The 22,164-nt window shown below is 51.6% G+C and overlaps 6 protein-coding genes across 6 annotated transcripts; 4 read left to right on the top strand and 2 right to left on the bottom strand.

Annotated features, from left to right (window-relative positions):
* Nucleotides 1–3,409: 3,409 nt before the first annotated feature.
* IUM83_16298 (NPP1 protein) lies at nucleotides 3,410–5,071 on the top strand (the record flags this gene model as incomplete). Its single annotated transcript, XM_067941171.1, has 1 exon — nucleotides 3,410–5,071. One exon carries the CDS (start codon nucleotides 3,410–3,412, stop codon nucleotides 5,069–5,071), a length of 1,662 nt encoding a protein of 553 aa, XP_067783590.1.
* Nucleotides 5,072–6,532: 1,461 nt separating this feature from the next.
* On the bottom strand, nucleotides 6,533–6,847 carry IUM83_16297 (NPP1 protein; the record flags this gene model as incomplete). The annotated part of the gene is made up of 1 exon (XM_067941170.1): nucleotides 6,533–6,847. One exon carries the CDS (start codon nucleotides 6,845–6,847, stop codon nucleotides 6,533–6,535), a length of 315 nt encoding a protein of 104 aa, XP_067783587.1.
* Nucleotides 6,848–6,898: 51 nt separating this feature from the next.
* Nucleotides 6,899–7,617, bottom strand: IUM83_16296 (Gcn5-related n-acetyltransferase; the record flags this gene model as incomplete). Its single annotated transcript, XM_067941169.1, has 2 exons — nucleotides 6,899–7,158; nucleotides 7,452–7,617. The coding sequence occupies 2 exons, from the start codon at nucleotides 7,615–7,617 to the stop codon at nucleotides 6,899–6,901; spliced, it is 426 nt and encodes a 141-aa protein (XP_067783591.1).
* A 7,814-nt stretch (nucleotides 7,618–15,431) lies between these two features.
* Nucleotides 15,432–15,812, top strand: IUM83_16295 (Retrotransposable element; the record flags this gene model as incomplete). Its single annotated transcript, XM_067941168.1, has 1 exon — nucleotides 15,432–15,812. One exon carries the CDS (start codon nucleotides 15,432–15,434, stop codon nucleotides 15,810–15,812), a length of 381 nt encoding a protein of 126 aa, XP_067783586.1.
* Nucleotides 15,813–18,830: 3,018 nt separating this feature from the next.
* IUM83_16294 (uncharacterized protein) lies at nucleotides 18,831–19,106 on the top strand (the record flags this gene model as incomplete). Its single annotated transcript, XM_067941167.1, has 1 exon — nucleotides 18,831–19,106. The coding sequence occupies one exon, from the start codon at nucleotides 18,831–18,833 to the stop codon at nucleotides 19,104–19,106; it is 276 nt and encodes a 91-aa protein (XP_067783585.1).
* A 2,118-nt stretch (nucleotides 19,107–21,224) lies between these two features.
* On the top strand, nucleotides 21,225–22,085 carry IUM83_16293 (Alpha-L-arabinofuranosidase B; the record flags this gene model as incomplete). Its single annotated transcript, XM_067941166.1, has 1 exon — nucleotides 21,225–22,085. The coding sequence occupies one exon, from the start codon at nucleotides 21,225–21,227 to the stop codon at nucleotides 22,083–22,085; it is 861 nt and encodes a 286-aa protein (XP_067783662.1).
* Between the last annotated feature and the right edge of the window lie 79 nt (nucleotides 22,086–22,164).

Below are 22,164 nucleotides of genomic sequence, written 5' to 3'. Positions count from 1 at the left end.
TCCATCTCGCACACCATGGCCTTCTCACTCAGCGTCAGGCGCACGTATGCCTTCTTGTTAACTTTGGACTGGTTCGTCATGAGGACTTTAGGTAAATGGAGTTGGTTGTTGTGCACACTGCATGTCCTGCAAGATATAATGTTCATTGTGGGCCTTTCATTTTCTACCGTGATCTAGCAACTCGATGTTTCACGCAGAGAGACATTTTCCCGCAATGATCTTACTAATTCAGTACATCTCACCAGACAGCTGTGGCAAATCTTGTGCACTGGAAGACTCCCGCACACTCTGTGTTCGCGGTAGATAGCCGATGGCAGTTGCAGATTCAGCGGGGACACCTGTACAACTAAATTCAAGCCGCTCGTCAATTCGTTGCAGACGACGATGCATGACCAGGCAACGGAGTACAGACGGGGGCGTGAATAAGGAACGCCTGATATATAACAACTTTCGAGTGGTATGAGCCAATTAGAGCGTACAAATTGCCATTGATGGGACAAAATACTTGATTTAGTTAATTATGTTACTAATCTGTGTCCAGTTCCGGCGTGGCGCCAACAAGATTTGATGGTGTCGGCGTCCAGCGCATTCCACGCGTTGCTGCACCACGTGACTGCGTCCGATGTCACGATTACAAAGGGGTCCAGCTCGCAGCACAGTCTCCAGACTGCCTCGGCGTACAGCACCATCTCGACGAGGCAGGAGTCCAAGGCCACCATAGACGCCCGCGGCACCTTCTTGCGGCAGCGAAAGTCGACCGCAATGCGCTTGAGCGAGCTTTCGTTGTCCAGCATCCTCTTGACGGACGATTTACCCGGCGCCTTGTCCAGCGCAAACTTCTCCCGAGACCATTCTCCTAGCGTCGCGAGGCTCCACGTTGGCTCGTGGGTGCGCATTGCACAGAGGTCGAGCTGTTGCTGCTTGGTGAGGCGCATTCTTCGTGCTTGCCGCTCCATCGTGTTCGTGTCAAATTCGAATTTCCCGCCCAGATTCAAAACCCAGCTCTGCAGGCGATGGCCAATGTCAGTGCTTCAAGCACTTCCCTCTAGAATTACATAATATTAGTTTTTTAAGGTTATAGGATGACACCCGTTCCTTATTGGCGCCCCATTCTGTACTTCGAAGTGCTGACCGATATGGATTTGCTGATTGTACAGGTGTCCCCGCTGAATCTGCAAAGGTGGGACCAAAAAAAACTGCGAGGGTACAATATCTGCACAGGTTGCGCATAGACGCTAATGTACTGCTTTTATAGACACTAATGTACTGTTTTCAATGAAGAATGTTACGGATCAACATAGCTGAGTTTGCGCTAGATACGATGCCAGAATGCATCCAGCAGTTCCTGATAGTGGCCGGAGTTACAGCATTCCAAGCCTGTGACGCCCAACTTAAGGCTGTGTAGAGTGAGATCTTCTCCTGCGGCAACCCTACTCTATACCGATCAATGCTATCCTCGACCTTAATGCGCGTGAAGAGACTCTTGACGCACGCAATGATGCCCTGATCTAAGATATAATGTTTATTGTGGGCATTTCATTTTCTACCGTGATCTAGCAACTCGATGTTTCCCGCAGAGACATTTTCCCGCAATGATCTTACTAATTCAGTACATCTCACCAGACAGCTGTGGCAAATCTTCTGCACTGGCAGACTCCCGCACACTCTGTGTTCGCGGTAGATAGCCGATGGCAGTTGCAGATTCAGCGGGGACACCTGTAGTTACAGGAATCGAATACACAGCCATCGAGTAGTCCAATGGAGCCATATTCCTTGCTGTACCTGTACACACAGCTCAGCACACGAATTCGGAGTAAAAGACTTCGTACATTCGTACATATCCCAGGTTATCCAGTCGCTCCATTGCTTCTTCGATACCGGGTGCATTAGCCACGCACTGAAGCGGTTGTTCCGAAGTGCTAAGGCATCGAGATAAGTTTGCGCTGAGGGTGAATGTCGCCTTTCATATCGATGCCAACCACTGGTTTCATCTTCCCACTAAGCTCGTGGCAAGGCAGTTGGGGATAGCGCTTCTGGTGGTTTTCCTCGAACACAATTGAGGAATGTGCGGCTTCAGCAGGTTGCGCATCTGGGAAACGCATCGGTCATGTTGCTTTTCAAAGGTTGGTTCCAACGGTTGTGTGTCTTTGCTGGCAGCATACCAGCACTAACATCCCTGTGTATAAGGGCCCAAAGTGCAGGCGTCGCTGCTTCTCGCATCAAAAAGGGCACATGCTCCCTTGAACAAATACTACAGTACCTACTGTAGTACCTCAAGAATAAACCCCCCTGATTCACCCACATATTATGTGGGTGAATCAGGGGGGGTTATTCTTAATAACTATTACTAGTACAGTGCGACCCCCCGTTTTCGCGGCTGCTGACCTCTAATAAACTATTAGAAATAATACTCCGCACATTTGGAGGCGCTCGGATGATAGCTTTTGGGATAGGACTGGATTGCGCAAGTGGCGTGCACATCTCCGTTTTCAAAGATTTTCCCTGAATCAAGGGAGGGATGACACGTTCTCTGAGATTGACTTAAACTCGGGTGCATAGACCTTTTCATACCCCTGCTCTCATTAAACATTTCTGTGTCGTACAAATGTTGCGTCGCCCCTCCTGGTACACTACGCTGACACTAACTCAGAAACACGAACTTTGTCTTAGCGCCAACATGGTATAAGACTGTGGATCTCGTCTCCGCAATGAAGTGTTGCTCTGAGGGCTTTAAAAGATCTCCGATGAACTATTCGCAACTGCTGGTGCCGCACAGGCTTCATTTATAAGGTTAAGTGAAATACAGTATCAAATAGCAAATCATTTTAATGTCCATGGCATAGTTTATTACCCTCTCGTTTCTTTTATGGTCCACCCTCCGCGAAAACGGGGCGTCGCACTGTATATTATAATAGTCCACGAATAAAACCCACTCAGGACATTGGGTTTGAACTGAGCAACACCCAACCATATGGGCTTTAATTCGACGATTTGCGTTAGTAAAAGTGACAACGGAGCAACTGTGCATGTTGAATCCATATTGACTGCAGCATAAACAATATGGATTGAGGACCCAAGGCTGTCGCACACCCTTTTGCTGACGTTCAGACTTCTCACTTTGATATCAGTCCATTCACCTCACATCGAAGCTCACCTCCACCCTACGCTTCAGAGCCACCAAGAATCCCTCCAACATGGGATGATATCTCATGGCTCTAACCGTCCATTCCCAAGCGCCGAAGCTTCCCCGCTCCGCGAGCGTTAAAAAAAACTCTGGGATCACCTCGAGGAGCCTCACGCGCTCGCAACCGTGATCATTCGCCCGTTTTATATTCTCCAGAGCGGGAGCCGCGATGCCACGACACTTGCGGATTTTGCGTGTGTTAACCCTTTTAAGCTCAGCAGCTCGATGGTCAGGAAGGACAAGGCGGACTACACGCGGTGGCTGCACTCGTTGGGCGCGCTGCTGTTGACGGCGGGGACCTGCTCCGTTCTGTGGGAACTGACGGCGCTGCATGCGCACAATGCCTTGTTCACGGACCAGATGCGGCCCGAGCTGTTCGCGTTGCTGGCGCCAGAATCCGTGGCCAGCTCGACGGAATGGCGGGCCATCGACGGCAGCGCCAACGCCGAAGTCTCACCCGACGACCTGCTGCACCTGAGCTTCCTGGAGGCAGCCTGCCAGGTGGAGAACGACACGGTGTTGCCGTGGGTCTTCGCGGCCCCGGGCAACGCCGCGGACCGGTCGTTCCCGAACCCGCAGACCAGCACGTCGCTGCTGCATAGAGGAGACCCGAGACTGCCGGAAGAGCTCAAGCAGTGTCCCGACGTGGACATCTACCTACCGTCGGAAGCTCGCGGTCCTGCGGGCTGTGGGGCTATAGTGGGGCCGCTCAAGTACTTGCGGTCGAGACTGCTGCCCGACTGGGCGCTGGACGCAGAAGTGTACGACGTAGCAATGAGAGAGAAGACCAGCTACTACGAGCTGTGTCCCCAGACGCCCATGCTCTTCTTGTCGCCTGATCACCTGCTTAAGTTAGTGAACTCGGCAGCCTGGCCCAAGACCAAGCCGGTGTACCTCATGGCGCCGACGGTGGACTTCAGCACGAAGCCTGTGCCTCATGCAGTCAACTTTACCAGGTCGGTCTTGGAGCTGACGGACGTCGTGCTATGCAGAACTATGAGATGCGACCAGGACATCAAGCAGTTCTTGATGCGACGGGCTATTGAGAAGAGCGCGGAAGATGGGGACACGGCGGTGAAGAACACCCGCGTGCTCTACACGAGCCAGATCACTTCGGACCCGGTCACCTTCGCGCGTAAGATGCGGGACGGCGATCCGGTGCGGAACAACATGGCGGATTATATCTACACCCGCTTCGCCCATACGACGTGGAATGTGTCGTCCAAGACCACGCAGGACGTGTTCAGCTGCTGGACCAACCACAGAAACGAACTGCCGCCGCTGGATGTGTATTTGTTGCGAGCACTGCATGACAAGATTCAAAATGACGGCTCGAGATTGTACAAGCCGTTCCCTGGGGACAACGAGACGGTGCAGGTGGTAGATGCGATCACGTTTTCCAAGAGGTTCGGCGATGCATCGTTCTTCATATGCCCAACAGCTGAAGACGACTGTCTCGACCTCGCACGGGCTTCTGGCGGCGTTGTCGTAACGGCAGATGCGTATCCGATGAATGAGTTCGTATCGGAGCCATCCGAGGGCGTGGTGTTTCCCACTCAGCATTCGACGGCGGTACCTCAAGCCGAGTATCGGAGTCTGGTACCTGATGACTCATTGTTGTTGCCACCGCCACCAGCAAATTATCGCAGTTCGGATCTTTGCTCCGCTGTATTGAAGGTGCGATCCTCGTTGAATTTGAACGAGCACAAGAACATCGGCTCGCAGACGCGCCGTCGTTTCCACGAAGACGCTAAGTACTTTATGCTCAGCATACTCGAGCTTCAGGGCTTTACGCACCATGTGCAAAACCTTCGAGATCGGGTGCGTAGTGAAGAAGAGCTTCAGGCGCACCTTCGCCACCATGACTACAGTAGAGTTATGCAGTAAAAACCAACCATATAATACTACTACTACTAGTATACGAAGTTACTTGGATAAAGGATTAATCTCGTGGAGCGTCATACTCGCTAGCAAGTTGTCCAAAAATATCATTGGTGCACTTCGAGGGGCGAAATCGCTGAAGACTTCCGAGGTGCGTAAAAGTGAAGAAAAACTAATTTCGATGCTGGCGTGTGGAACCAGTTGTGTCAGAGCGAGAAGATGCTACGCTGCAACCTCGAATTCTTGCTCGTTGTCCAACACGCGTCCCCAGACATGTTTAACTTGTGGTCGCAACTTAAGCTTCACTACTAATGCTGGTGCATATATCCATAGTTTTCAAGGATTCGTGACGAGTAAATTGGCTGCGATGATTTCCTGTCTCCATGGGTCACCCAAGCAGTCAGCCGCTCCCCCTCAGCAGTTGAAAAGGTGTTTCTGACCTGGCATCAATCCACTCATTCGTTATCGACCTGCAGCACCTACAGCACCACAATCAAGTTCAACAGCTAGCCAACGCTCTGACCTTTCTCGAAAGCAGCGAGCCTCGCCCTACTAGCGCGGCTTCGTTTTTAGAAACACTGTAGCAACACAGTATGGTTTTCCCAAGTGTAAGAAGCTGCACTTGGTAGTGAGTCGCAGAGGGCCTTGTCATGAAGGGAGCGAGAGAACTCACCGTGAAGGTAGGTTGGTAATGAATAACTACATTAGAGTAAAACGAGGTTAGAAAAAAAAAGTGAAGCTGAAGAAAGCCACAAAGGAGGAAGGCAATTTCGACAAATGGAACGGAGTCACCGAAAATTGTCTTCATATCAGCAACGTAGTTCGGTTGGTATCGGATTCGTCCCGGGGAAGGCACAGTTCGCAAGATTTTTAGCTGAGTGAATACCGCTGATAACCGCAGTCATGATTTCGTTCAGGACGAGCCTAAGTAGCTGTCAAGACTCCAAGAAAGATAAGACTGACTAGCTGAATTACCATTTTGCACATACGACATAGATGGTTCCGTTACCGTTAATGACTTGTTAAGCGTAAAATTAAAGTGGGTAAGTATGCGACCGAAAAAGCGAGTTGGCAGAATTACAATAAAGAATTGTAGCCCCGTGTACTGTGTTCAAGTCGTGAAATAAATGGCTGTAGTTACCCGTGGACTTCATTATGACTGGTTAAGATGGCTAGGTCAGAATTCGAGAATGTAAACGGCATTTCTGCGGCAAGGTTTCACAATGGGAAATGGTCACTGCATTCACCAAGCCAAAGCCTCGGTGATTTCACTCAAAGGTCGAGGCTCTGTTAACAGCAATCCCCCCTCAGGCCCCACCTATCTGTCGATCACCCGACTGAGCACCAAATCTCCGCATCACGAATTTCGTCCGATGAACTGAGGAGACAGCCACACAAGATCGATCAACTTGCTCTGTTTTGTTTTGTTAATCTCACTGCAAAATCAGATATAATGCTGCCTCAAGACTAGGACGTGACATGCACGAACGGAGCTGTCAGCTCGGTCAACTTCAACTTCTGCTGGCCGTTCTCATTAAAATTGCTCGACTCCAGCCAGCGCTCGTACTCCTGCTCCAGACCGCCATTCCAGTCGCCATCAATGATAGAGAACCACGTCGTGTCACGGATGCGGCTTTTGTAGACAACTGCTTGGCGGAACAGCCCTTCGTACGTGAACCCGAACCGTGTAGCAGCTCCGCGTGAGGGAAGGCTGCAGCTGTCGCATTTCCACTCGTAGCGTCGATATCCGAGCTTGAAGGCGTTCGCAGCGAGAAGATACATGGCTTCGGCTGCTGCACAGGTCCGTTGCAGCCGTGACGTATAGTAATTGCGTCAGACCTCCATCACACCGTGACTCGGCTCGACACGCATGTACGCGATCATCCCGGCGGCGTGTCCGTCCACGACGACGGCGTAGATCTGCGGCTCGCGAGATTTCTCGGTGCTCAAGCAGTACTCCTCGAACTCATTGAAGCTCGAGAAGGGTCCGTTCAGCACGTACGTCCAGCTCGCGCCTTTCGGGTCGTCCGACTGGGCGTCCCAGTCTCGAGCGTGACGGACCGCACTCAATGGTTCGAGTTGGCAGTAGCGTCCTACCAAAGTCGAGTGGGGTGGAAATAGCGGAGAGGTCCAAGCTTGTACTGCAAACCCAACCGGTTGGCCGAGTTCATTGACAGCAGGCGAGTTGCCCTTGGGATTCGCTTGTGGCTCTGGCGTCTGCACAGTATCGTGGTGAAGTTCAGCACAAAATCAATAGAGAATGTGTGTTGAGGGAGCGCGAAACGTACTGGAGTTGATCGTCTGCGTGGTACAGCAAAAAAACGTAGAATGGTGACCAGTTCCTACGTGCGAAGCGAAGTCATCGCCTGTATTCACGGCTTATAACCTGCAAATGGAGCCGTGAGCTCCGACAGCTCCAGCTGTTGCCCACCACACGCATCGATGTTGCTCGGTTCCAGCCAACGCTCGAAAGCTTTCTTGAGACCGAAGTTGCAGCCTCCATCGAGGATCGAGAACAAGAGCACATCGCAGTTGCGATCCTTGTAGATCATGGCTTTGCGGAGCTTCCCCACGTACGCGAAACCGAGTTGAGTCGCAGCAGCACTCGACGCCAGACTGCAGCTATCGTACTTCCATCAAACCTCCGGTACCCGAGCTGGGATGCGTTCGCGACCAGTAGAACCATGGCTTTTGTGCAGCGCGGGTCTTCGGCAACTGGAGGGTAAAGTAAACATGTTTGACCTCGATAATGCCTTGACTTGGATCGATGTGCGTGTACGCTAGCATCCCTAGAGCTTACAACGACGTAGATTTGAGGGCGTCCCCCTAGCATCAGCAGGAGAGCGTGAAGAAGGGCGATGCTCGTGGATGTATTGCGTCCGTAGCGGCTGGCTGACAGCAAATTCGACGGCAAGACTCGATTGACCTGCAGATGCGAGTTGGTCAGTGTGGAGCGAAACCGCGAAAGGTGAAGCTCGTGGGTAGAACGAACTGCTCACGTCAATGTCAAAGTGTGGTTCGCTGACTTTGAACTGGGTGTTTGGCTGAGAAAAAGGTGGTTTGGAGAACAACATAGAAAGAATAGGAGCTGCGCGGGTATCACCAGGTCCACTAAAAAATGAACAGCTCGGTGAGTATGGTGGTTTATAGCAGCTGAAGTGTTCGAAGTACCTGATGAAGATCGAATAAGATGCAGTGGCTTCGCGTTCGCAAAAGCATGCGCACGAGAAAATGTGAAATAGCGGAGGAATTCTGCGTTAAAACAACGGACATGCCAAGTGGAGCAAACGGATTCCTGAGGTGGTGTTCGCTGGAAGGAAGATTATTTCCCGGGTCGTATACCGGTCGGGTCGGCCGAATGAGTCGTGTGATTTTGCCGACCAAATCATCAGGCCCGATCCGTACTAGTTAAGATATCGTGGACTCTGCACGTCGTACAACTCACAAGAAAATCATGCATTCAATATATCAGGGAGTCCCTAGTTCATGGCGTCCGCTACGCTCACTACATCTAGCCCCCTACCACGACGGTTCAACTGCTGAGCGCGCAGCGATGTCTGGTTAGTACGTTGTGCGCTTCATCTCGGCCACTACACGTTTGCAGCTTGGATCTCATCCTCATCTCCGCACTCACTAGGCTCAAATCAGTAGTCCGGAAACACCTCATCACTTGAGACGTCTTCTCCGTCGTCATGATTGCCTTCATTGCCGTCATTGCCCGTATCTCTAAATTCATCAGGGGAAGAATCGTCACTTTCTTCAAATTCTTCTTCGCTTTCAGAGTCATCACAAGCATCCGCTTCGGAGAAAGACACTGGTTCTGGGAGCTCTATACTTTCCTGAATCGCCCGCTGAGCGTTCTTCCTTCTCTTCGCGTTTAACCTGTTGCCTCTTCTTCGCCTACCTCGAGCTACATTTGTCAATTTTGCAACATAGTTCTGGGAAATGTCTCTGATGACTCGCACGAAAGTGGCAATGTTGGGGTGCGGAGAAGGGAATGCTTGGTTCAACTCCCTGTTAAACCGCTCAAGCGGGTTGTTGGTCCTGGCCACCAAACTGTTTTCGAGCCCAAACACATTCCACGCCTCGACATTGTAGCGATCGAGCCACGTTGCACGGAAATACCCCCAGAACTGCCTCCATTTCGAGCGTGTGTACGTCACGCCGGCCGCAGCACACCGATCACGTATAGTTCGCTTTACCCACCGAATTCCTTGTCGCGGCACTAGCTCTGGGTCGATTACGGTTAGGACGTCTAGAACTCCTTTCTGCATTGCGATTCGGATCTCTGCCTCTGGGATGTGGTATGTAGTTTTCATCCGTCCTCGCACTGCCTGTTTAAAGTGAAACAGGCAGCCGATCACCTCAGCGTTTGGGAACAGCTTTTCAACCGCGTTGATCAACGGCAGCTCAAAATCACACACAACATCACATGGGTTCAACTTCTCTGCGGTATCTTTGTGAATCAATTCCAGTGTGTCCAGGTACATATCTTGTGCCTTTGCTGTGCAAAGAACAAAGTAGACCGGAACAAATAAATCGCTTGCTTGATCATGCACCATAAGAACCATGCACTGCTTGAACTCAGTAGGTACACAGCGAAATGTGCCGTCCAAAAACAGGGAAACACCGTTGTATAAGAGGAGTTGCCGCAATTCCGGATGAGCCCAGCTGATAATTCGATCAGGCTTAGAGGTGGGGTCAGACTTTGGTCTTGACTGGTGGAACTGAAAAAAACTCAACGACTTGCCTTCGATCATTGAAAGGGGTGGCACCTCGACGCGTCCGAGAAGGAAGGCCCCATAATGCTTCTGACGAACACGGTAGACACGGCTCTTGACTTGTTCTTCGGTCAAGCCCTTTCGAATCACGTCATCGTCACGATAAAACTCAGCGCTCACTTGCTGCCACACATCATGGACTGACCTCGTCAAGTCACTGATCGAGTAGTTGTCAACCCAGATCTTCATTGCAGTCGTACAGTCAACCATAGAGGTTGCGGGCACCATGGGTTGCCTGCACGTGTGTGTATTCACCAACTCGTAATCACTCTCAGTAGGCCGAATCGCTATACGAGCTTTGCAACCCGTGCCACGATATACGCTGCATCGGAAAACGATCTTGCGGCTCGAAGCCCAGCCCCGAGTGTAGGAGAAGCCCCTGTGGTTGATCGTGGTAGACGAATTTTTCGTTGATGCCCTCCTTCCCGGTGGGCTTTCTCGGTTTTGATTCGGATTGTCCTGCCTCGTCATTTTGCTGACTACGCTGCCCGTATAAAGAAATTTGAGAAGTGAGCGTTTAATGTCACGGAGTGTGTACCGCATCATGTTGCGATGATAGCTTCGGATCGTGGATAAGATGGTATTTTCCAGGGTAATATCGGCTGTGCAGATGACAAGACGAGATAAGGTCCAGGTAAGACAGCCATAAGTAAGCTTGTGAACAGATTGCAGTCAGATGTTCGTCGCAATTGGTATAACTTCCACCAAAGAGCGAGCCTGAGCCTCAAAGTATCCGATCATCAGCGACCCCATCCACGACCATTAAAACATACGGCCCACTTACACAGACGACCTTCTCGACGACCCGACCAGTATACGACCCGGGAAATAGTCTACCCGCTGGAATGGGACCGGCAGTTAATTTGTCGTGTCGCAGTCGGCGGCAATTCTGAGAGAGTCAGGAGCATGATAACATGATAGCGTTGTGGGTATGACGCGATCATCACGTGGCTAAAGTGGTCGTGTAGCTGACTGAAGCCGCACGTGTGATGGCTTTTGATTTGTTGAAGATATCGAGACAAAGCTAGTTGTCTCTACGGTTGCACAAGACGGTCACGAGTGGTGGCCTTGGTGCAACTTCACGCGATGAATTGCGTTGACACTAAGTAGTTTACGATGTGTTATTAGATTGGAGTGTGATGCAAGTGTGACGACCTGGCGGTGGGGCGATGAATTCGAGAGACAAATTGTTGTTCTATCAACGGAAGTTTATCGCCAGAGAAGTACATCTTGTTACGTGTGCACACCTGTGAATCACAAACTATGGCTGAAGTGTTGTAGTCTATGGTTTCGAATTGATTGGAGCCGTTAGTGAAGTGAAGTGTTTCACAAGCATCGAGAGGCATACCTGGGAGGTGATGACACGTGAGTGTCGTTGGAATAGATGCGTCTGAGTAACGCAACTCAGCAACCCTGAATGTATTTCGCCTTGAACACCGAGTGGTGAAGTCAAGTCAAGGACGCGATGGTGATGGCAAATGAGAAGTTGCTCGTGTGCAGCACTGACACCATGCAGCGTCAGAAGTTGTGAAGATGTTTGTATGTTGTGACCTCTGCAACGTCCTGGTCAGGGCGTCAACGTAGAAAGTGACCAGATTTCATCATGCGAAGGTGCGAGTACGGCGAAGATTGTGTCTTGGCGTGGATATCGTATTGCAATATTTGGCGGAGGGTTGAACTGACATGGTACGAGCCCTAGGGAACGAATCCCTGTATTCAACAGCTTGTCGTCAGAACTACTGTGCTATCAACGGTGGTGTGGTCGCAAATGTTTGTCTATGTGGATAGTTTGTGTGAGCCACGATGGTTCGCATTGCTACTACAGCAGGCAACGTGGAGATTCGAGCGGGTCGATTGGCAGCACGAGCACGCGCGGAGGCTCTGTGTCCGTGTCGTCCGGCGAGGACGGCGTGGCGGGCTTGTCGAGCGGCGTTCGTCGCAGTGATGTGAGCGGCTCGGTGAGCGTACTCCGCGGATCTGTGAGTGCGTCTACTGGAGTTGCTGGGCAGCGGCAACGTTAGTCTGGCAAGCAATGAGAGGGGACGTGTTGAGCGACTCTGCGACGATCAGGAGCGGCGCGTTGGTGGATGTGATGTCGGGCGTGGTGACGGTGGCTTCCGGTTCAACGAAGGCGGCTAGCAGCAGCGACGTGTCTGTTGCTTTAGCTACATCGGCGGGTAGCGAGTCTGTGTCGGGTGCTCCTCGACAAGCGGTGCGGTGTCTAGCGGCACTAGGAGCGTCGGTTACCTCCAAAATGGGTCGTATACGGAACTGATCGATTTTATGATCCGACGGATGTCACAGCGATGATCGGGTGTGGGATCGGGAAACTAGTGATGGAGAGGGTCTCAGGGCAGGCAGTGCTGGGTGCTGAATCAGTCAGGAAATTGCGTCAAAGGGTTCACGTGACATGGAGGAGGGCGCTAGTGCGGTCGGGAAGGACGAGGAGGTGGGGGCCGCGGTGGTGGGTAGTGAGGGTGCCTCTCGAGCTGAAAACGTAGCAGAAGTACCTGAAGATGGCGACGGGCAAGCGGCCCAACAAGCTGAACTCACTGGCAGCAGCGCCCCGAGACGTGCTGAGCGTACGACGTGTTTCTTCAAGGGGTACAAGTACACTCGCGCTTGGGCTTCTTCGAGGAAGATAGTTTATCGGTGTTCTTAGTATCGAGCGGGCAGCTGTGGCAAAATGGAGTTTACGTTTGCATCAATGGGCCACTCGTGAGTCCGAACGCATACTTGCAGCGAGACAGTTGTAGCTAGCTCCGTCGCCAACGTAGAAGCTGAAATGAAGGCACAAGCTGACCTATTAACGATTGAGCATGCTGCATGGCCTGTGCGTCGAGTCTGGGAGCTGCTCCAGCGCCGCTTCTACTCAACGGACAATCCTGATGTCGTGCGCGGCCTGTCGGAGCAGCAAGTGATACGGCGCGTGCACCATGCAAGAAACCAGCATTATTCGGTCAACGTACACGGCTCTATCGAGATCCCACCGCTTTCGCTAGCGCTCAACGAGGCACTTACGTTTTTCCAATTTCACTGTATTACACGAAACCGTGACGACTTGACTAAGCCTACGCGTCTTCTGGGTTGGGCGCACCCTGCCTCCGTCGGGCAATAAAGCGTTACGCTATACCAGATAAGAAGTGCCTCATTGCCATGACGCAGGGTGTGTTAGACGCACTGACTGTGATTCAGCATGATCAAGTTGAACGCGGCATTAAGTGGGTACGGTGTGATATCAAGCGGCGATGCACTATAGTTGGGGTGGCCTATTCTGTAGGAAAATGGGAGAGAGTTCTGTATTTTGAGCGCACATGGCTTGAACAGTACTCCATTGAGGTCTGGAATGTGTTTGGGCTGGACAACGAACTAATCGCGAGGACTAACATTCCGCTCGAGCGGTTTAACCGCGAGTTAAACAGTAGACCTGTTCCCAACGCCTCATCCCTCTGTGGCGACATTCGTCACGGTGATTAAGACGATCTCACACGAGTATGTGCGTCGTTTTACTAACGTTCCTCGTGGCCGTTGCCGTTCCCGACGAGTTGCTAGCGAAGTAATCCAGCTTCCTGGAGCCATCGACATTCCTACCGACGAGGAGATGGCTGAGGAGGTGACTCCCTCCGACAGCGCCACTAGTTCAGGCGCCACTGTCACACTATAGACATTGTTCGGTAGCTACTAGCACGTTCCTATAATGCAGCAACTTCCCTAATACACACTTGATTCACCGTCAAATCGATCAGTTCACATGCCTGATCCGCATTCCTGATCGTGGACAAGATCAGGTCGGTATACGAACCAAAATAATTCTTCCGGAGCGTCTTGGGCGGCGTGATGCCGTAGGAGGACAGTGTTGTCTGTCGAAGCTGGTGGCGAGTGCCATCTAGCTATGGTCCATGAAGGGCTGAGCGGCGCGATGCCGTTGATAGACTGAGTTATCTGTCACAGGTGGTGGCGAGTGCCATCTACCGAGTGCTTAGTCGAGTATAGGTCCACGAAGGAATATGCCGTGGTTGGACTGGACAATCGCCCGAATCCGGTGACGAGTGTCATCTAGCGAGTGCACTGGTGGCTATTGTGTCCTTAACCGGACTGTGTGACGGAACGCCATAACGGTGGGCAAGTGATGCTACAAATACTGTTGGCTAATATCGACTAACGGGAGTTGATGAGTGTCAACAAGCTGTGCGTCGACAAGTGTGATCATTGTATCTACAAACGCTGACGAGTGAGTGACCGTGGTTTGGTCGCAATTTCGTTGGACAGCGTTACTGGCGAGTGCCAGTCAGCGTGATCCTGGTGCTTACACTGCCAAGTGTGGTTCAAGAGGATACGTCATAGTCATGAATTTGTGGAGACGAAGTTGACCAATATTGGCGTGATGACTATGTGCATTGACAAAAGTGCGTCGACGGTGACGAGTGTCGCTGAGCATTTTACCTGGGCCAATCTTACGAGGTTGGGTGAGGCTTGAGAGGGGACTGTAGTAGGATTTTTGGCGTGAAAGCCTCACGCAACGCTACAGTTGGCTGTGATAAGCAGTTGCTGCAGGGTAAGACTGTGACGTCTCTCCCAAGCTACAACTGGATACCTCACCAGGGCTGGTAGGTACACAGTGCCTAGCGTAGATAGTCCTTACTTTAGATTTTACTGTGCCTTGAGGAATACAATCGGCATAAGTGTTCTGGGAGTGCCAGCTCCCCTAATAGTGTCTTCACTGAGACCTACTACACAGTCGCTCACTAGGATGGCGATGCCGCAGTCCTCACACATAATCATTGTAAAACAATTTTATTGCAATGCACTTTGAAGTACGATACAGTGTTATTAACCCTTTCGCGAGCCACCTCTATTAACTATACAATAAAACTCTAAGCCATTTAATTGTAAAAGGTCGCAAAATTCGCCCTTTGACGAAATCACGGTATTGCGGTTCGCGTGTCTTATGGAATATAGTATCTACTGTGATTTCCGCTTTCACAGTGTGCGAAACTACATCTTGATATTTGTATTGGACATGATTACATGATGATTACGCCAAGCATCTTTTCTGATTTGTTGTAAATGATGGCTAATTTGCAATTGAAGTTTGGTAAAAGGTCGAAAAATGCGCCCTTTTAGTGAGGGTATTCGTACCTTGTTTTGTAAAACATCGTAACCCCCCCCCGGTACTGAGGCTTGATATCAAGCATGTGAAAAGGCCATAAACCGGTCGATTTGTCCGATTTGGTACTCGATGCACAGGGCTTGGGGTGCCAACGGTAGGAAGAAACGTCCATGTATCCTCCTTGAACATGACCAGTAATTCCCAGTGCCCTAGGGATGAGTGGTGGGTGAGGCCCACTGGATCATTCAAGAACTTTCAGGGTCGAGTGAAGATACCTGCGCGCGGAGTGACCCGGCGCGAGGCTGAAGCATTTCTGCGCCGTCTGGAGGGGAGGGAAGTCGCCGATCGGGAACGCCTCGTACGTGAGCACCGCGAATACGCCGACGGCACGCGGGATCGCGATGCAGACTTCGGGGAGGAAAAAGAGAACGACGACGCATCGCCAGCGCCTCAAACACCCGGCAGGCGACCGAGAATGACGGCGCCAGTGCCCAAGAATTCAATGGAACGGCCTCAAAAGAAAGGGGCGCTATCTAACTTGTACAATATGTTAGCGAAGTCGCCAAGACTGCGTGGGAAGGCGCCTGTGGCTGCCCTCGATGCTGAGAAGCTGGCCGAGAGAGCCGCGGAAGCTGAGTCGGAGTTGGGCGACGACAGAGATGAAGACTACAACGACGCGGCTGAGGAGATGCCAAATGATGACGCTGAGTACGTGGAGGCGACCACGCCACCAGCTACATCGCGCAGTAAACCCTCCCCAAAGCAACTGCAGAGGAAAGCCAGGCTGCAGAAAGCGGTGAACACCATTGGAAAAGGAAAGCAGAAGCGGCTGGATCGAGAACAGTGCAAGCGGTGAAGAGGGCACGCACAGGAAGCCCCCATGTTCTGGAAGAGAAGATGCATGCAGGTATGACGCATCGCATGATGCGCAATACGTTTCATGTTCTTACAATGTTGCGCGTGTATTTGTTCAGCGAGGCATCGTCAGACGCAGGCTATGAGATTGGCGGCACCTATCCTTCTCCAGCAGAGCCTTCACTCCAACTCGCTCAGCAGACGCCAGCTTGTTCATCTCCCTAAACGCCACTTCGGGCCGCAGCCGTCAGGTATAGTGATCACATCCTAGATATCAATCATGGTATAAGCCGAAATCCTAACTACATGCTACGTATGCATCATGTCTCGAATGGGCGCTCGATATGGCATCGCTAGGAGATGCACCAACAGGTCTTACCTCTTCTTCGATGCCTGGTGACACACAAGCAACTGAAGATGACGGCGCTCTGAATTTGGACTACGAAGACTCTGACGCTGGTTCTGTCGAGTGGTATGAAGAAATGGATGATGTCGTGCTTTCCAACGGTCTTCCGTTGTGTAGTGACGAGGATAGTGGCAGATGAGGAGAGCGCGGATGTGGATTTCCAGTCTGCTGAAGCATCTCCTGCACTCAGTCCTGTATCGTCAGCCAAAACAAGTCCAGTACCCCAGGCCGTGGCACGTGCTGACCAAGCACCTGCAGCTGCGCGCCGTGCAACAGCAGCACCAAAAAGAAGGAGCGTGAGCGATGGAAAGGCGCTATCGACAACTGGCGTCAAATCGAAGGGCAAGACTTGACCAAGCTGAAAAACGACTGTGTTGCGCTGAAGCGGATGCGGAAGGAAGGTTGGGAAACAGGTGCGAATTGTATTTTGAAGCGATATCACACATCTCCACTACTGACACATGCTCGATTATACTGCATATAGATCCGGCCAACTTTCCAACGCACGAAGCGTTTCCAGGGCTGTAAGACGGGGCGTATGGACCTACCACCGAAATCTTAGGATTGTCCGAGTCACCGCTAGAGCTGTCCATATTCTTTTTACCGCGTGGATTCTGGCTCGGGGTGGAGAAGGAATCGAACCGGTACTACGAGCAAACGCTGCCGGACACAATGGAGGCAAAATTTAGGACGCAGACGGGAGAGAATCGGCTCACATTGGACCAGATATATGCGAACGAGAAGCGTTTGCACACGAAGATTCGGGCTCACAAGATTCTACATTGCATTGGTCTACTCCTGGCGCGTATGCTATGTCCGCATACTAGGCGTCTGTCGGATCACTGGGCCACAAGTACCGTGGGCGCGATACCGACCGGTACGTTCGGCCGCATATTGCAGAGGGACCAATTCAGTCGCATCATGCGATATCTGCATTTTTCCAATAATCGAGCTGAAGAAGCTGCAATCGACAAGGCGTGCAAGGTTCGGCCGATTGTGGAAACTCGACATCGGACATTTAGACGCGGATACCAGACTCCGCCAATACTCTCTTTCGATGAGGCAACCACGGAGCAAGTTCAACCCCATGCGTCAATTCATGAAGTCAAACCCCACCGTTGGGGAACCAAGTTGCTCGTGACTTGCTGCGCGCAGACAGCATACTGCCTAAGGTGTGTTCAACGATCTACTGTACACGTCTGCACCGCGGAGCAGACGTGTTTTTTTTATTGTGAAGTCCCACATACTGTATATGATGCGAGTTGTGACGCTGTCTATGGTTTACTTACTTATGTCATCTTTGTGTCTATGTTGCCCATGCTGTACATATACAGGATCGAAGTTTATTGTGGGGAAAAAGAGCAAGGAGCACCCAACGACGCAACTCCTGCTGATGACAACGCAGGGCCTGCTGCAACGTTGCGAAACCTACATGCCGTGCTCCCTCCAAAACAGGATGGTGTTTACTATGCGGTAGTCACCGACCGCTTCTACACGTCGATCCAGATCGCCCTACAACTTCTAGAGCGCAATGTCTACTCAGTTGGCACCATCCAGACCAACAAGAAGGGCTTCCCCACGGCGCTCGTACAGGAAAAGTCGAAGCGCCCGAAGAACGTCCCCAGGGGTACTACGCAGATCGTATCAATGCCTCAAATGAACGCGATGGTGCGGTTCGACAACACCATTGTGTACATGTCGGGTTGCGGAACCAGCACTTCAATGTCAACATCTGGTACGTGCTGATGCTGACTAATATCATGCATATTGATGCTAACGGCATGTTGGATGTTTGATAATTAGAATGGCGACTCCCCCGTACCCAAGGCCAAACGGAAACTTTCCCCTCTCCGTCGGCAATGAAAGCGTATCACCGCTGGATGGGAGGAGTCGAAGGGCATGACCAATTGCGTCTGCAGCGCTACTCGCTGCAGTTGTCACTGCGCTTCCGCAAATATTACAAGCTCTAGCACTGTAACTGATCGACATGGCTATCGTCAACAGCTTCATCCTTTATCGCGAAGCGTGCAGGATGCGAGGCGATCCTTCTGCTGATCATCCCGGTTTCATTACGCAGTTGCACGCGCAGCTTTTGGCTGTCGGCCCTGCAGAATTCGCTGACACGGTACGCAATGGTTTGGAATTCCTTTTTTTCTATCTCTGATTTTGTAGGTACAAAGCTGTATTCGCCAGGACCTGTTGCACCCACGCGTGGTGATGCGAGCTCTACGGCTGGACGCAACCGCCTTGAGATGGACGACGAGTGGGTCAAGGTCAATGGAATTCGCAAACGGCGCCAACGGCAGTGGTGCAACGTCTGCACTATTCGCACTAAGTGTCAGATGACTCGGTTTTACTGTCCAAAATGCAGCAAGGGCTCCAAGCGGTAAGTGTTTCATGCTTAACATATATCATGCTAACGGTAAACTGGTGCTTGAAATCACGCTAATGTGTACTTGTGTGATAAAGTGCGCCAAAGCCATTATCCCAACAACGACTTGAGTTGCTACGAAATTTGGCACCAGCTTTGGCGTAACGGAAGTGAGCGCCCGCAGCCGCGTTGTGGTCGTGGAATCCAAATGAGGGCCCCAGGGAAGAAGCACACCAACGTAGATGAAGAAGATGAAGACACCGAGGACACGTGAGATCAACCCCAGCGATGGACCTGACGAAGCCCCGGGCGACGCTGCCGAGGAGAGACCCGCCGACGGCAGCGACGAGGAGGGTGGTGGCGCTGCCAACGAGAACGATGGTGGGGCTGGTAACGAGGAACACGACGGCGCTGGCGATGAGGATGGCGATCGCAAGGAGAAGCCCACTCGTGCTGGCGAGGCTGTTGGTGAAAATGAAAGCGGCATCGGCGAAGAGGCCGGAGATGATGCTGCGTAGGAGTAGGAACAAGGATGGTCTGGTCGTAAGTAATCGATCAGCAGTGCTTGCATTTCATGCGTTTCGCTCTCTTGTTCAATACACAATTTCGCATTCGTAGTCGTTTTGCACGCAGTGTAGCAACAAAGAGATCTCACTCCCAGTAAAAGGGCCAATGCCATATCCGCTATATCAAGCATGAGCTCTACAGATTTCATGCGTGACGCTGGATAAGCAGTATGTGGTCCCATAAAATGGGCGGTCGCAATGTATTCGTACAGATGTACGGTTTAGATACGGTTTCTGTACTTTTTGCAACTATACAAAATTCAAGTGTAAACTTTCTCTAACATGCTTGATATCAAGCATGTGAAAAAGTAGTCCGTACATAGAAAAAATAGTCTGTACATAGGAATTCTGGCGTCGTACCGGGGAGTTAACCCTTTGACTACCAGCCAGCTGGAGTGATTTATAGGTCCATAGGGACCCATAAGAGGTCTAATCGCAAGATGCGATTGGCCAAAACTAAAAGCTACGAGACGACGGCAAAGCACTGTACAACCTAACAGGTCTCCATGGACCTGTAAAATGCATTACCGCACGAGCCACAAACAGTTCGTGTGACCTGCCATAATTGTTTTCTCGTCTAGCTAGCAGCCCCGCCTCCCCTTCGTGGACAAAAGAACTTCGATGCGTTGTTCAATGTAGCCGACGACGACACGTGAGACTGGGAGACCGACATGGACCCTGGCCTGGAAGGGTGCGGAGCAGGTTCGAATGTATACGAGCTAATATTCAAATTCATACATCAGGCAACGCTACAGAATCCTAACCAAACTAGATAAGCTTACAGTGATAGCGTTATAGCAAGCCAGTGTGAATGTTACGCAGGATTGCATGTGCAGGAGTGCGAGCGGTTGGCGGATGTAGATTGAAACTGCTACTACATCTACTACATGGGGTGCTCGGCTAAGCACGCATACTTGGGATAATGCTATAACGGAATGACGCTGAGTCGAGAGCGCGCGGGCTCCGACGCCACCGCTCGGAGGTCAGCATCCTCAGTGGGCTCGCCGTGATGTCCACCCCAAACGGCTCCTACTTCCATAGACCATTGCCGTTGTAGCGACACTGACCAGGGCGCGACGGCATGTAGCTCGACCTCTCAAACTTTTGATTGGGAGTACCGTGAAGTAAACCACCGTCGCCACGTGTAAAAATTGGTGTTTTTGATTGGTCGTTTTTTCCCCTGTGCGTTGAATTGATTTGCTGGAGCCATAGGTCCAAGGAGACCCGTAAGAAATCTCTGGTAGTGAAAGGGTTAAAGGGCGAAAAATGCGCCCTCCCATCGCGAAACGGTTAATAACGGGATTAATCTGTTCCCCAGATTATCACGTACATGTAGCTTGAAAACGAGGCGGCTGGAATCTTCGACATCGTATGGTATCTTCGTTCTCTATTATGCGCATTCTCGCTGCAGTTTTGTCGTACAGTAATGCATCGCAGTTGTTTTGAGACGGTCCTGTAAACCAGAAGCGCTGACGCAGCATTTCACTCAGTTGTGGGGCACAAAGCTTGATGTATTGGCACTGCCTCATGTACGGGTGCGGCGAGGAGGGTAAAAATAACTCAAGGAACTCGTAGGCTTGTTGAGTCGAAGACAAATTATAGAATGATCAGAGTGTGGGTACTTCCGCAGAGGCTCTGACCTTCTTGCCCTGCCGTCCAGCCGTAGAAATGACTCGTGTTCAGCGCTGAATTCGGTGAAGACGGTGTGCAATGCACCGAGTCCGAGCCCTCACCCAACCGCGCAAAAAGTTACTTCCACTGGTTTACGGCATATAGTTTACGGTACGGTATTAGTATTATACATACTGGGTAGTCGTGGAGATCTTACCTCGCAGAGCAACTACATGCACCATAGTTCATTCTTCGATTCGTCGCCCCAGTGTTACATCATTACAAGTCGCAGTTCAAACCCAGTCTTCCAACACGATGCTTCGCAGTATTCCGCTCCTCTTCGCTGTCTTTCTCGGAACCACCAACGCTGGTCCGTGCGATATCTACAAGGCAGGCAACACGCCTTGTGTTGCTGCACACAGTACCGTCCGAGCGCTTCTGGACGAGTTCACGGGTCCCATGTACCAAGTCACGCGCGCCTCGGACTCGAAGAGGCTCGACATCAAGCCGTTGAAGGCCGGAGGTATTGCCGACGCAGCTTCGCAAGACAAGTTCTGCGAGGGCACCACGTGCGTCATCTCGATCATCTACGACCAGTCTGGCAAAGAGAACCACCTGACGTCGGCCCCTGCGGGAGGATGGAAGAAGACGCCAGACGACCCGGCCAACGCTAACCGCTTACCGCTTACCATCAACGGCCAAAAGGCTTACGCCGTGTGGATCGATGTTGGCAATGGCTACCGTAACGACAAGACCAACGGCATTGCGACGGGGGATGAAGCGGAAGCCATCTACATGGTGACGAACGGCACGCACTTCAACGACGGGTGCTGCTTTGACTACGGCAACGCCGAGATAGACAACAATGACGACGGTGATGCCACGATGGAGGCGCTGTACTTCGGTAACAGCCGCGGCTGGGGCTATGGCGAAGGCGCTGGTCCGTGGGTGATGACGGACCTCGAGAACGGCCTGTTCGGTTGTGCCTCGAAGGGCCAATGCCCGAACACCCCATCAGTCCAATCCCAGTTCGTGACTGCGATGCTCAAGGGCCGCTCGGGTGGCACTTTTGCGCTGAAGCAAGGCAATGCGCAGTCAGGGAAGCTCCAGACCACGTACGACGGCGCCCGCCCGCGTGGCTACGAGGTGATGAAAAAGCAAGGCGCTATCGTTCTCGGTATCGGTGGTGACAACAGCAACATCGGCGTCGGCAGCTTCTACGAGGGCGTCATGGTGAGTGGCAATCCCAGTGACGCTGTTGACGAGAAGGTTCAGGCGAACATTGTGGCTGCTGGGTATGGCCGTGGTTCTTTCGCTTGAGGAGCGGACACAAAGAATTCGTGTCCCTCATCCTCAACAATCTAGAACGCCTTTCGAGAGTGAAAGTACAAGAAGATTG

Source organism: Phytophthora cinnamomi (assembly GCF_018691715.1).
Source record: "Phytophthora cinnamomi strain GKB4 chromosome Unknown Contig98, whole genome shotgun sequence".
Taxonomy (NCBI): Eukaryota; Oomycota; class Peronosporomycetes; order Peronosporales; family Peronosporaceae; genus Phytophthora; species Phytophthora cinnamomi.
This window is presented reverse-complemented; position numbering and strand designations above follow the sequence as displayed.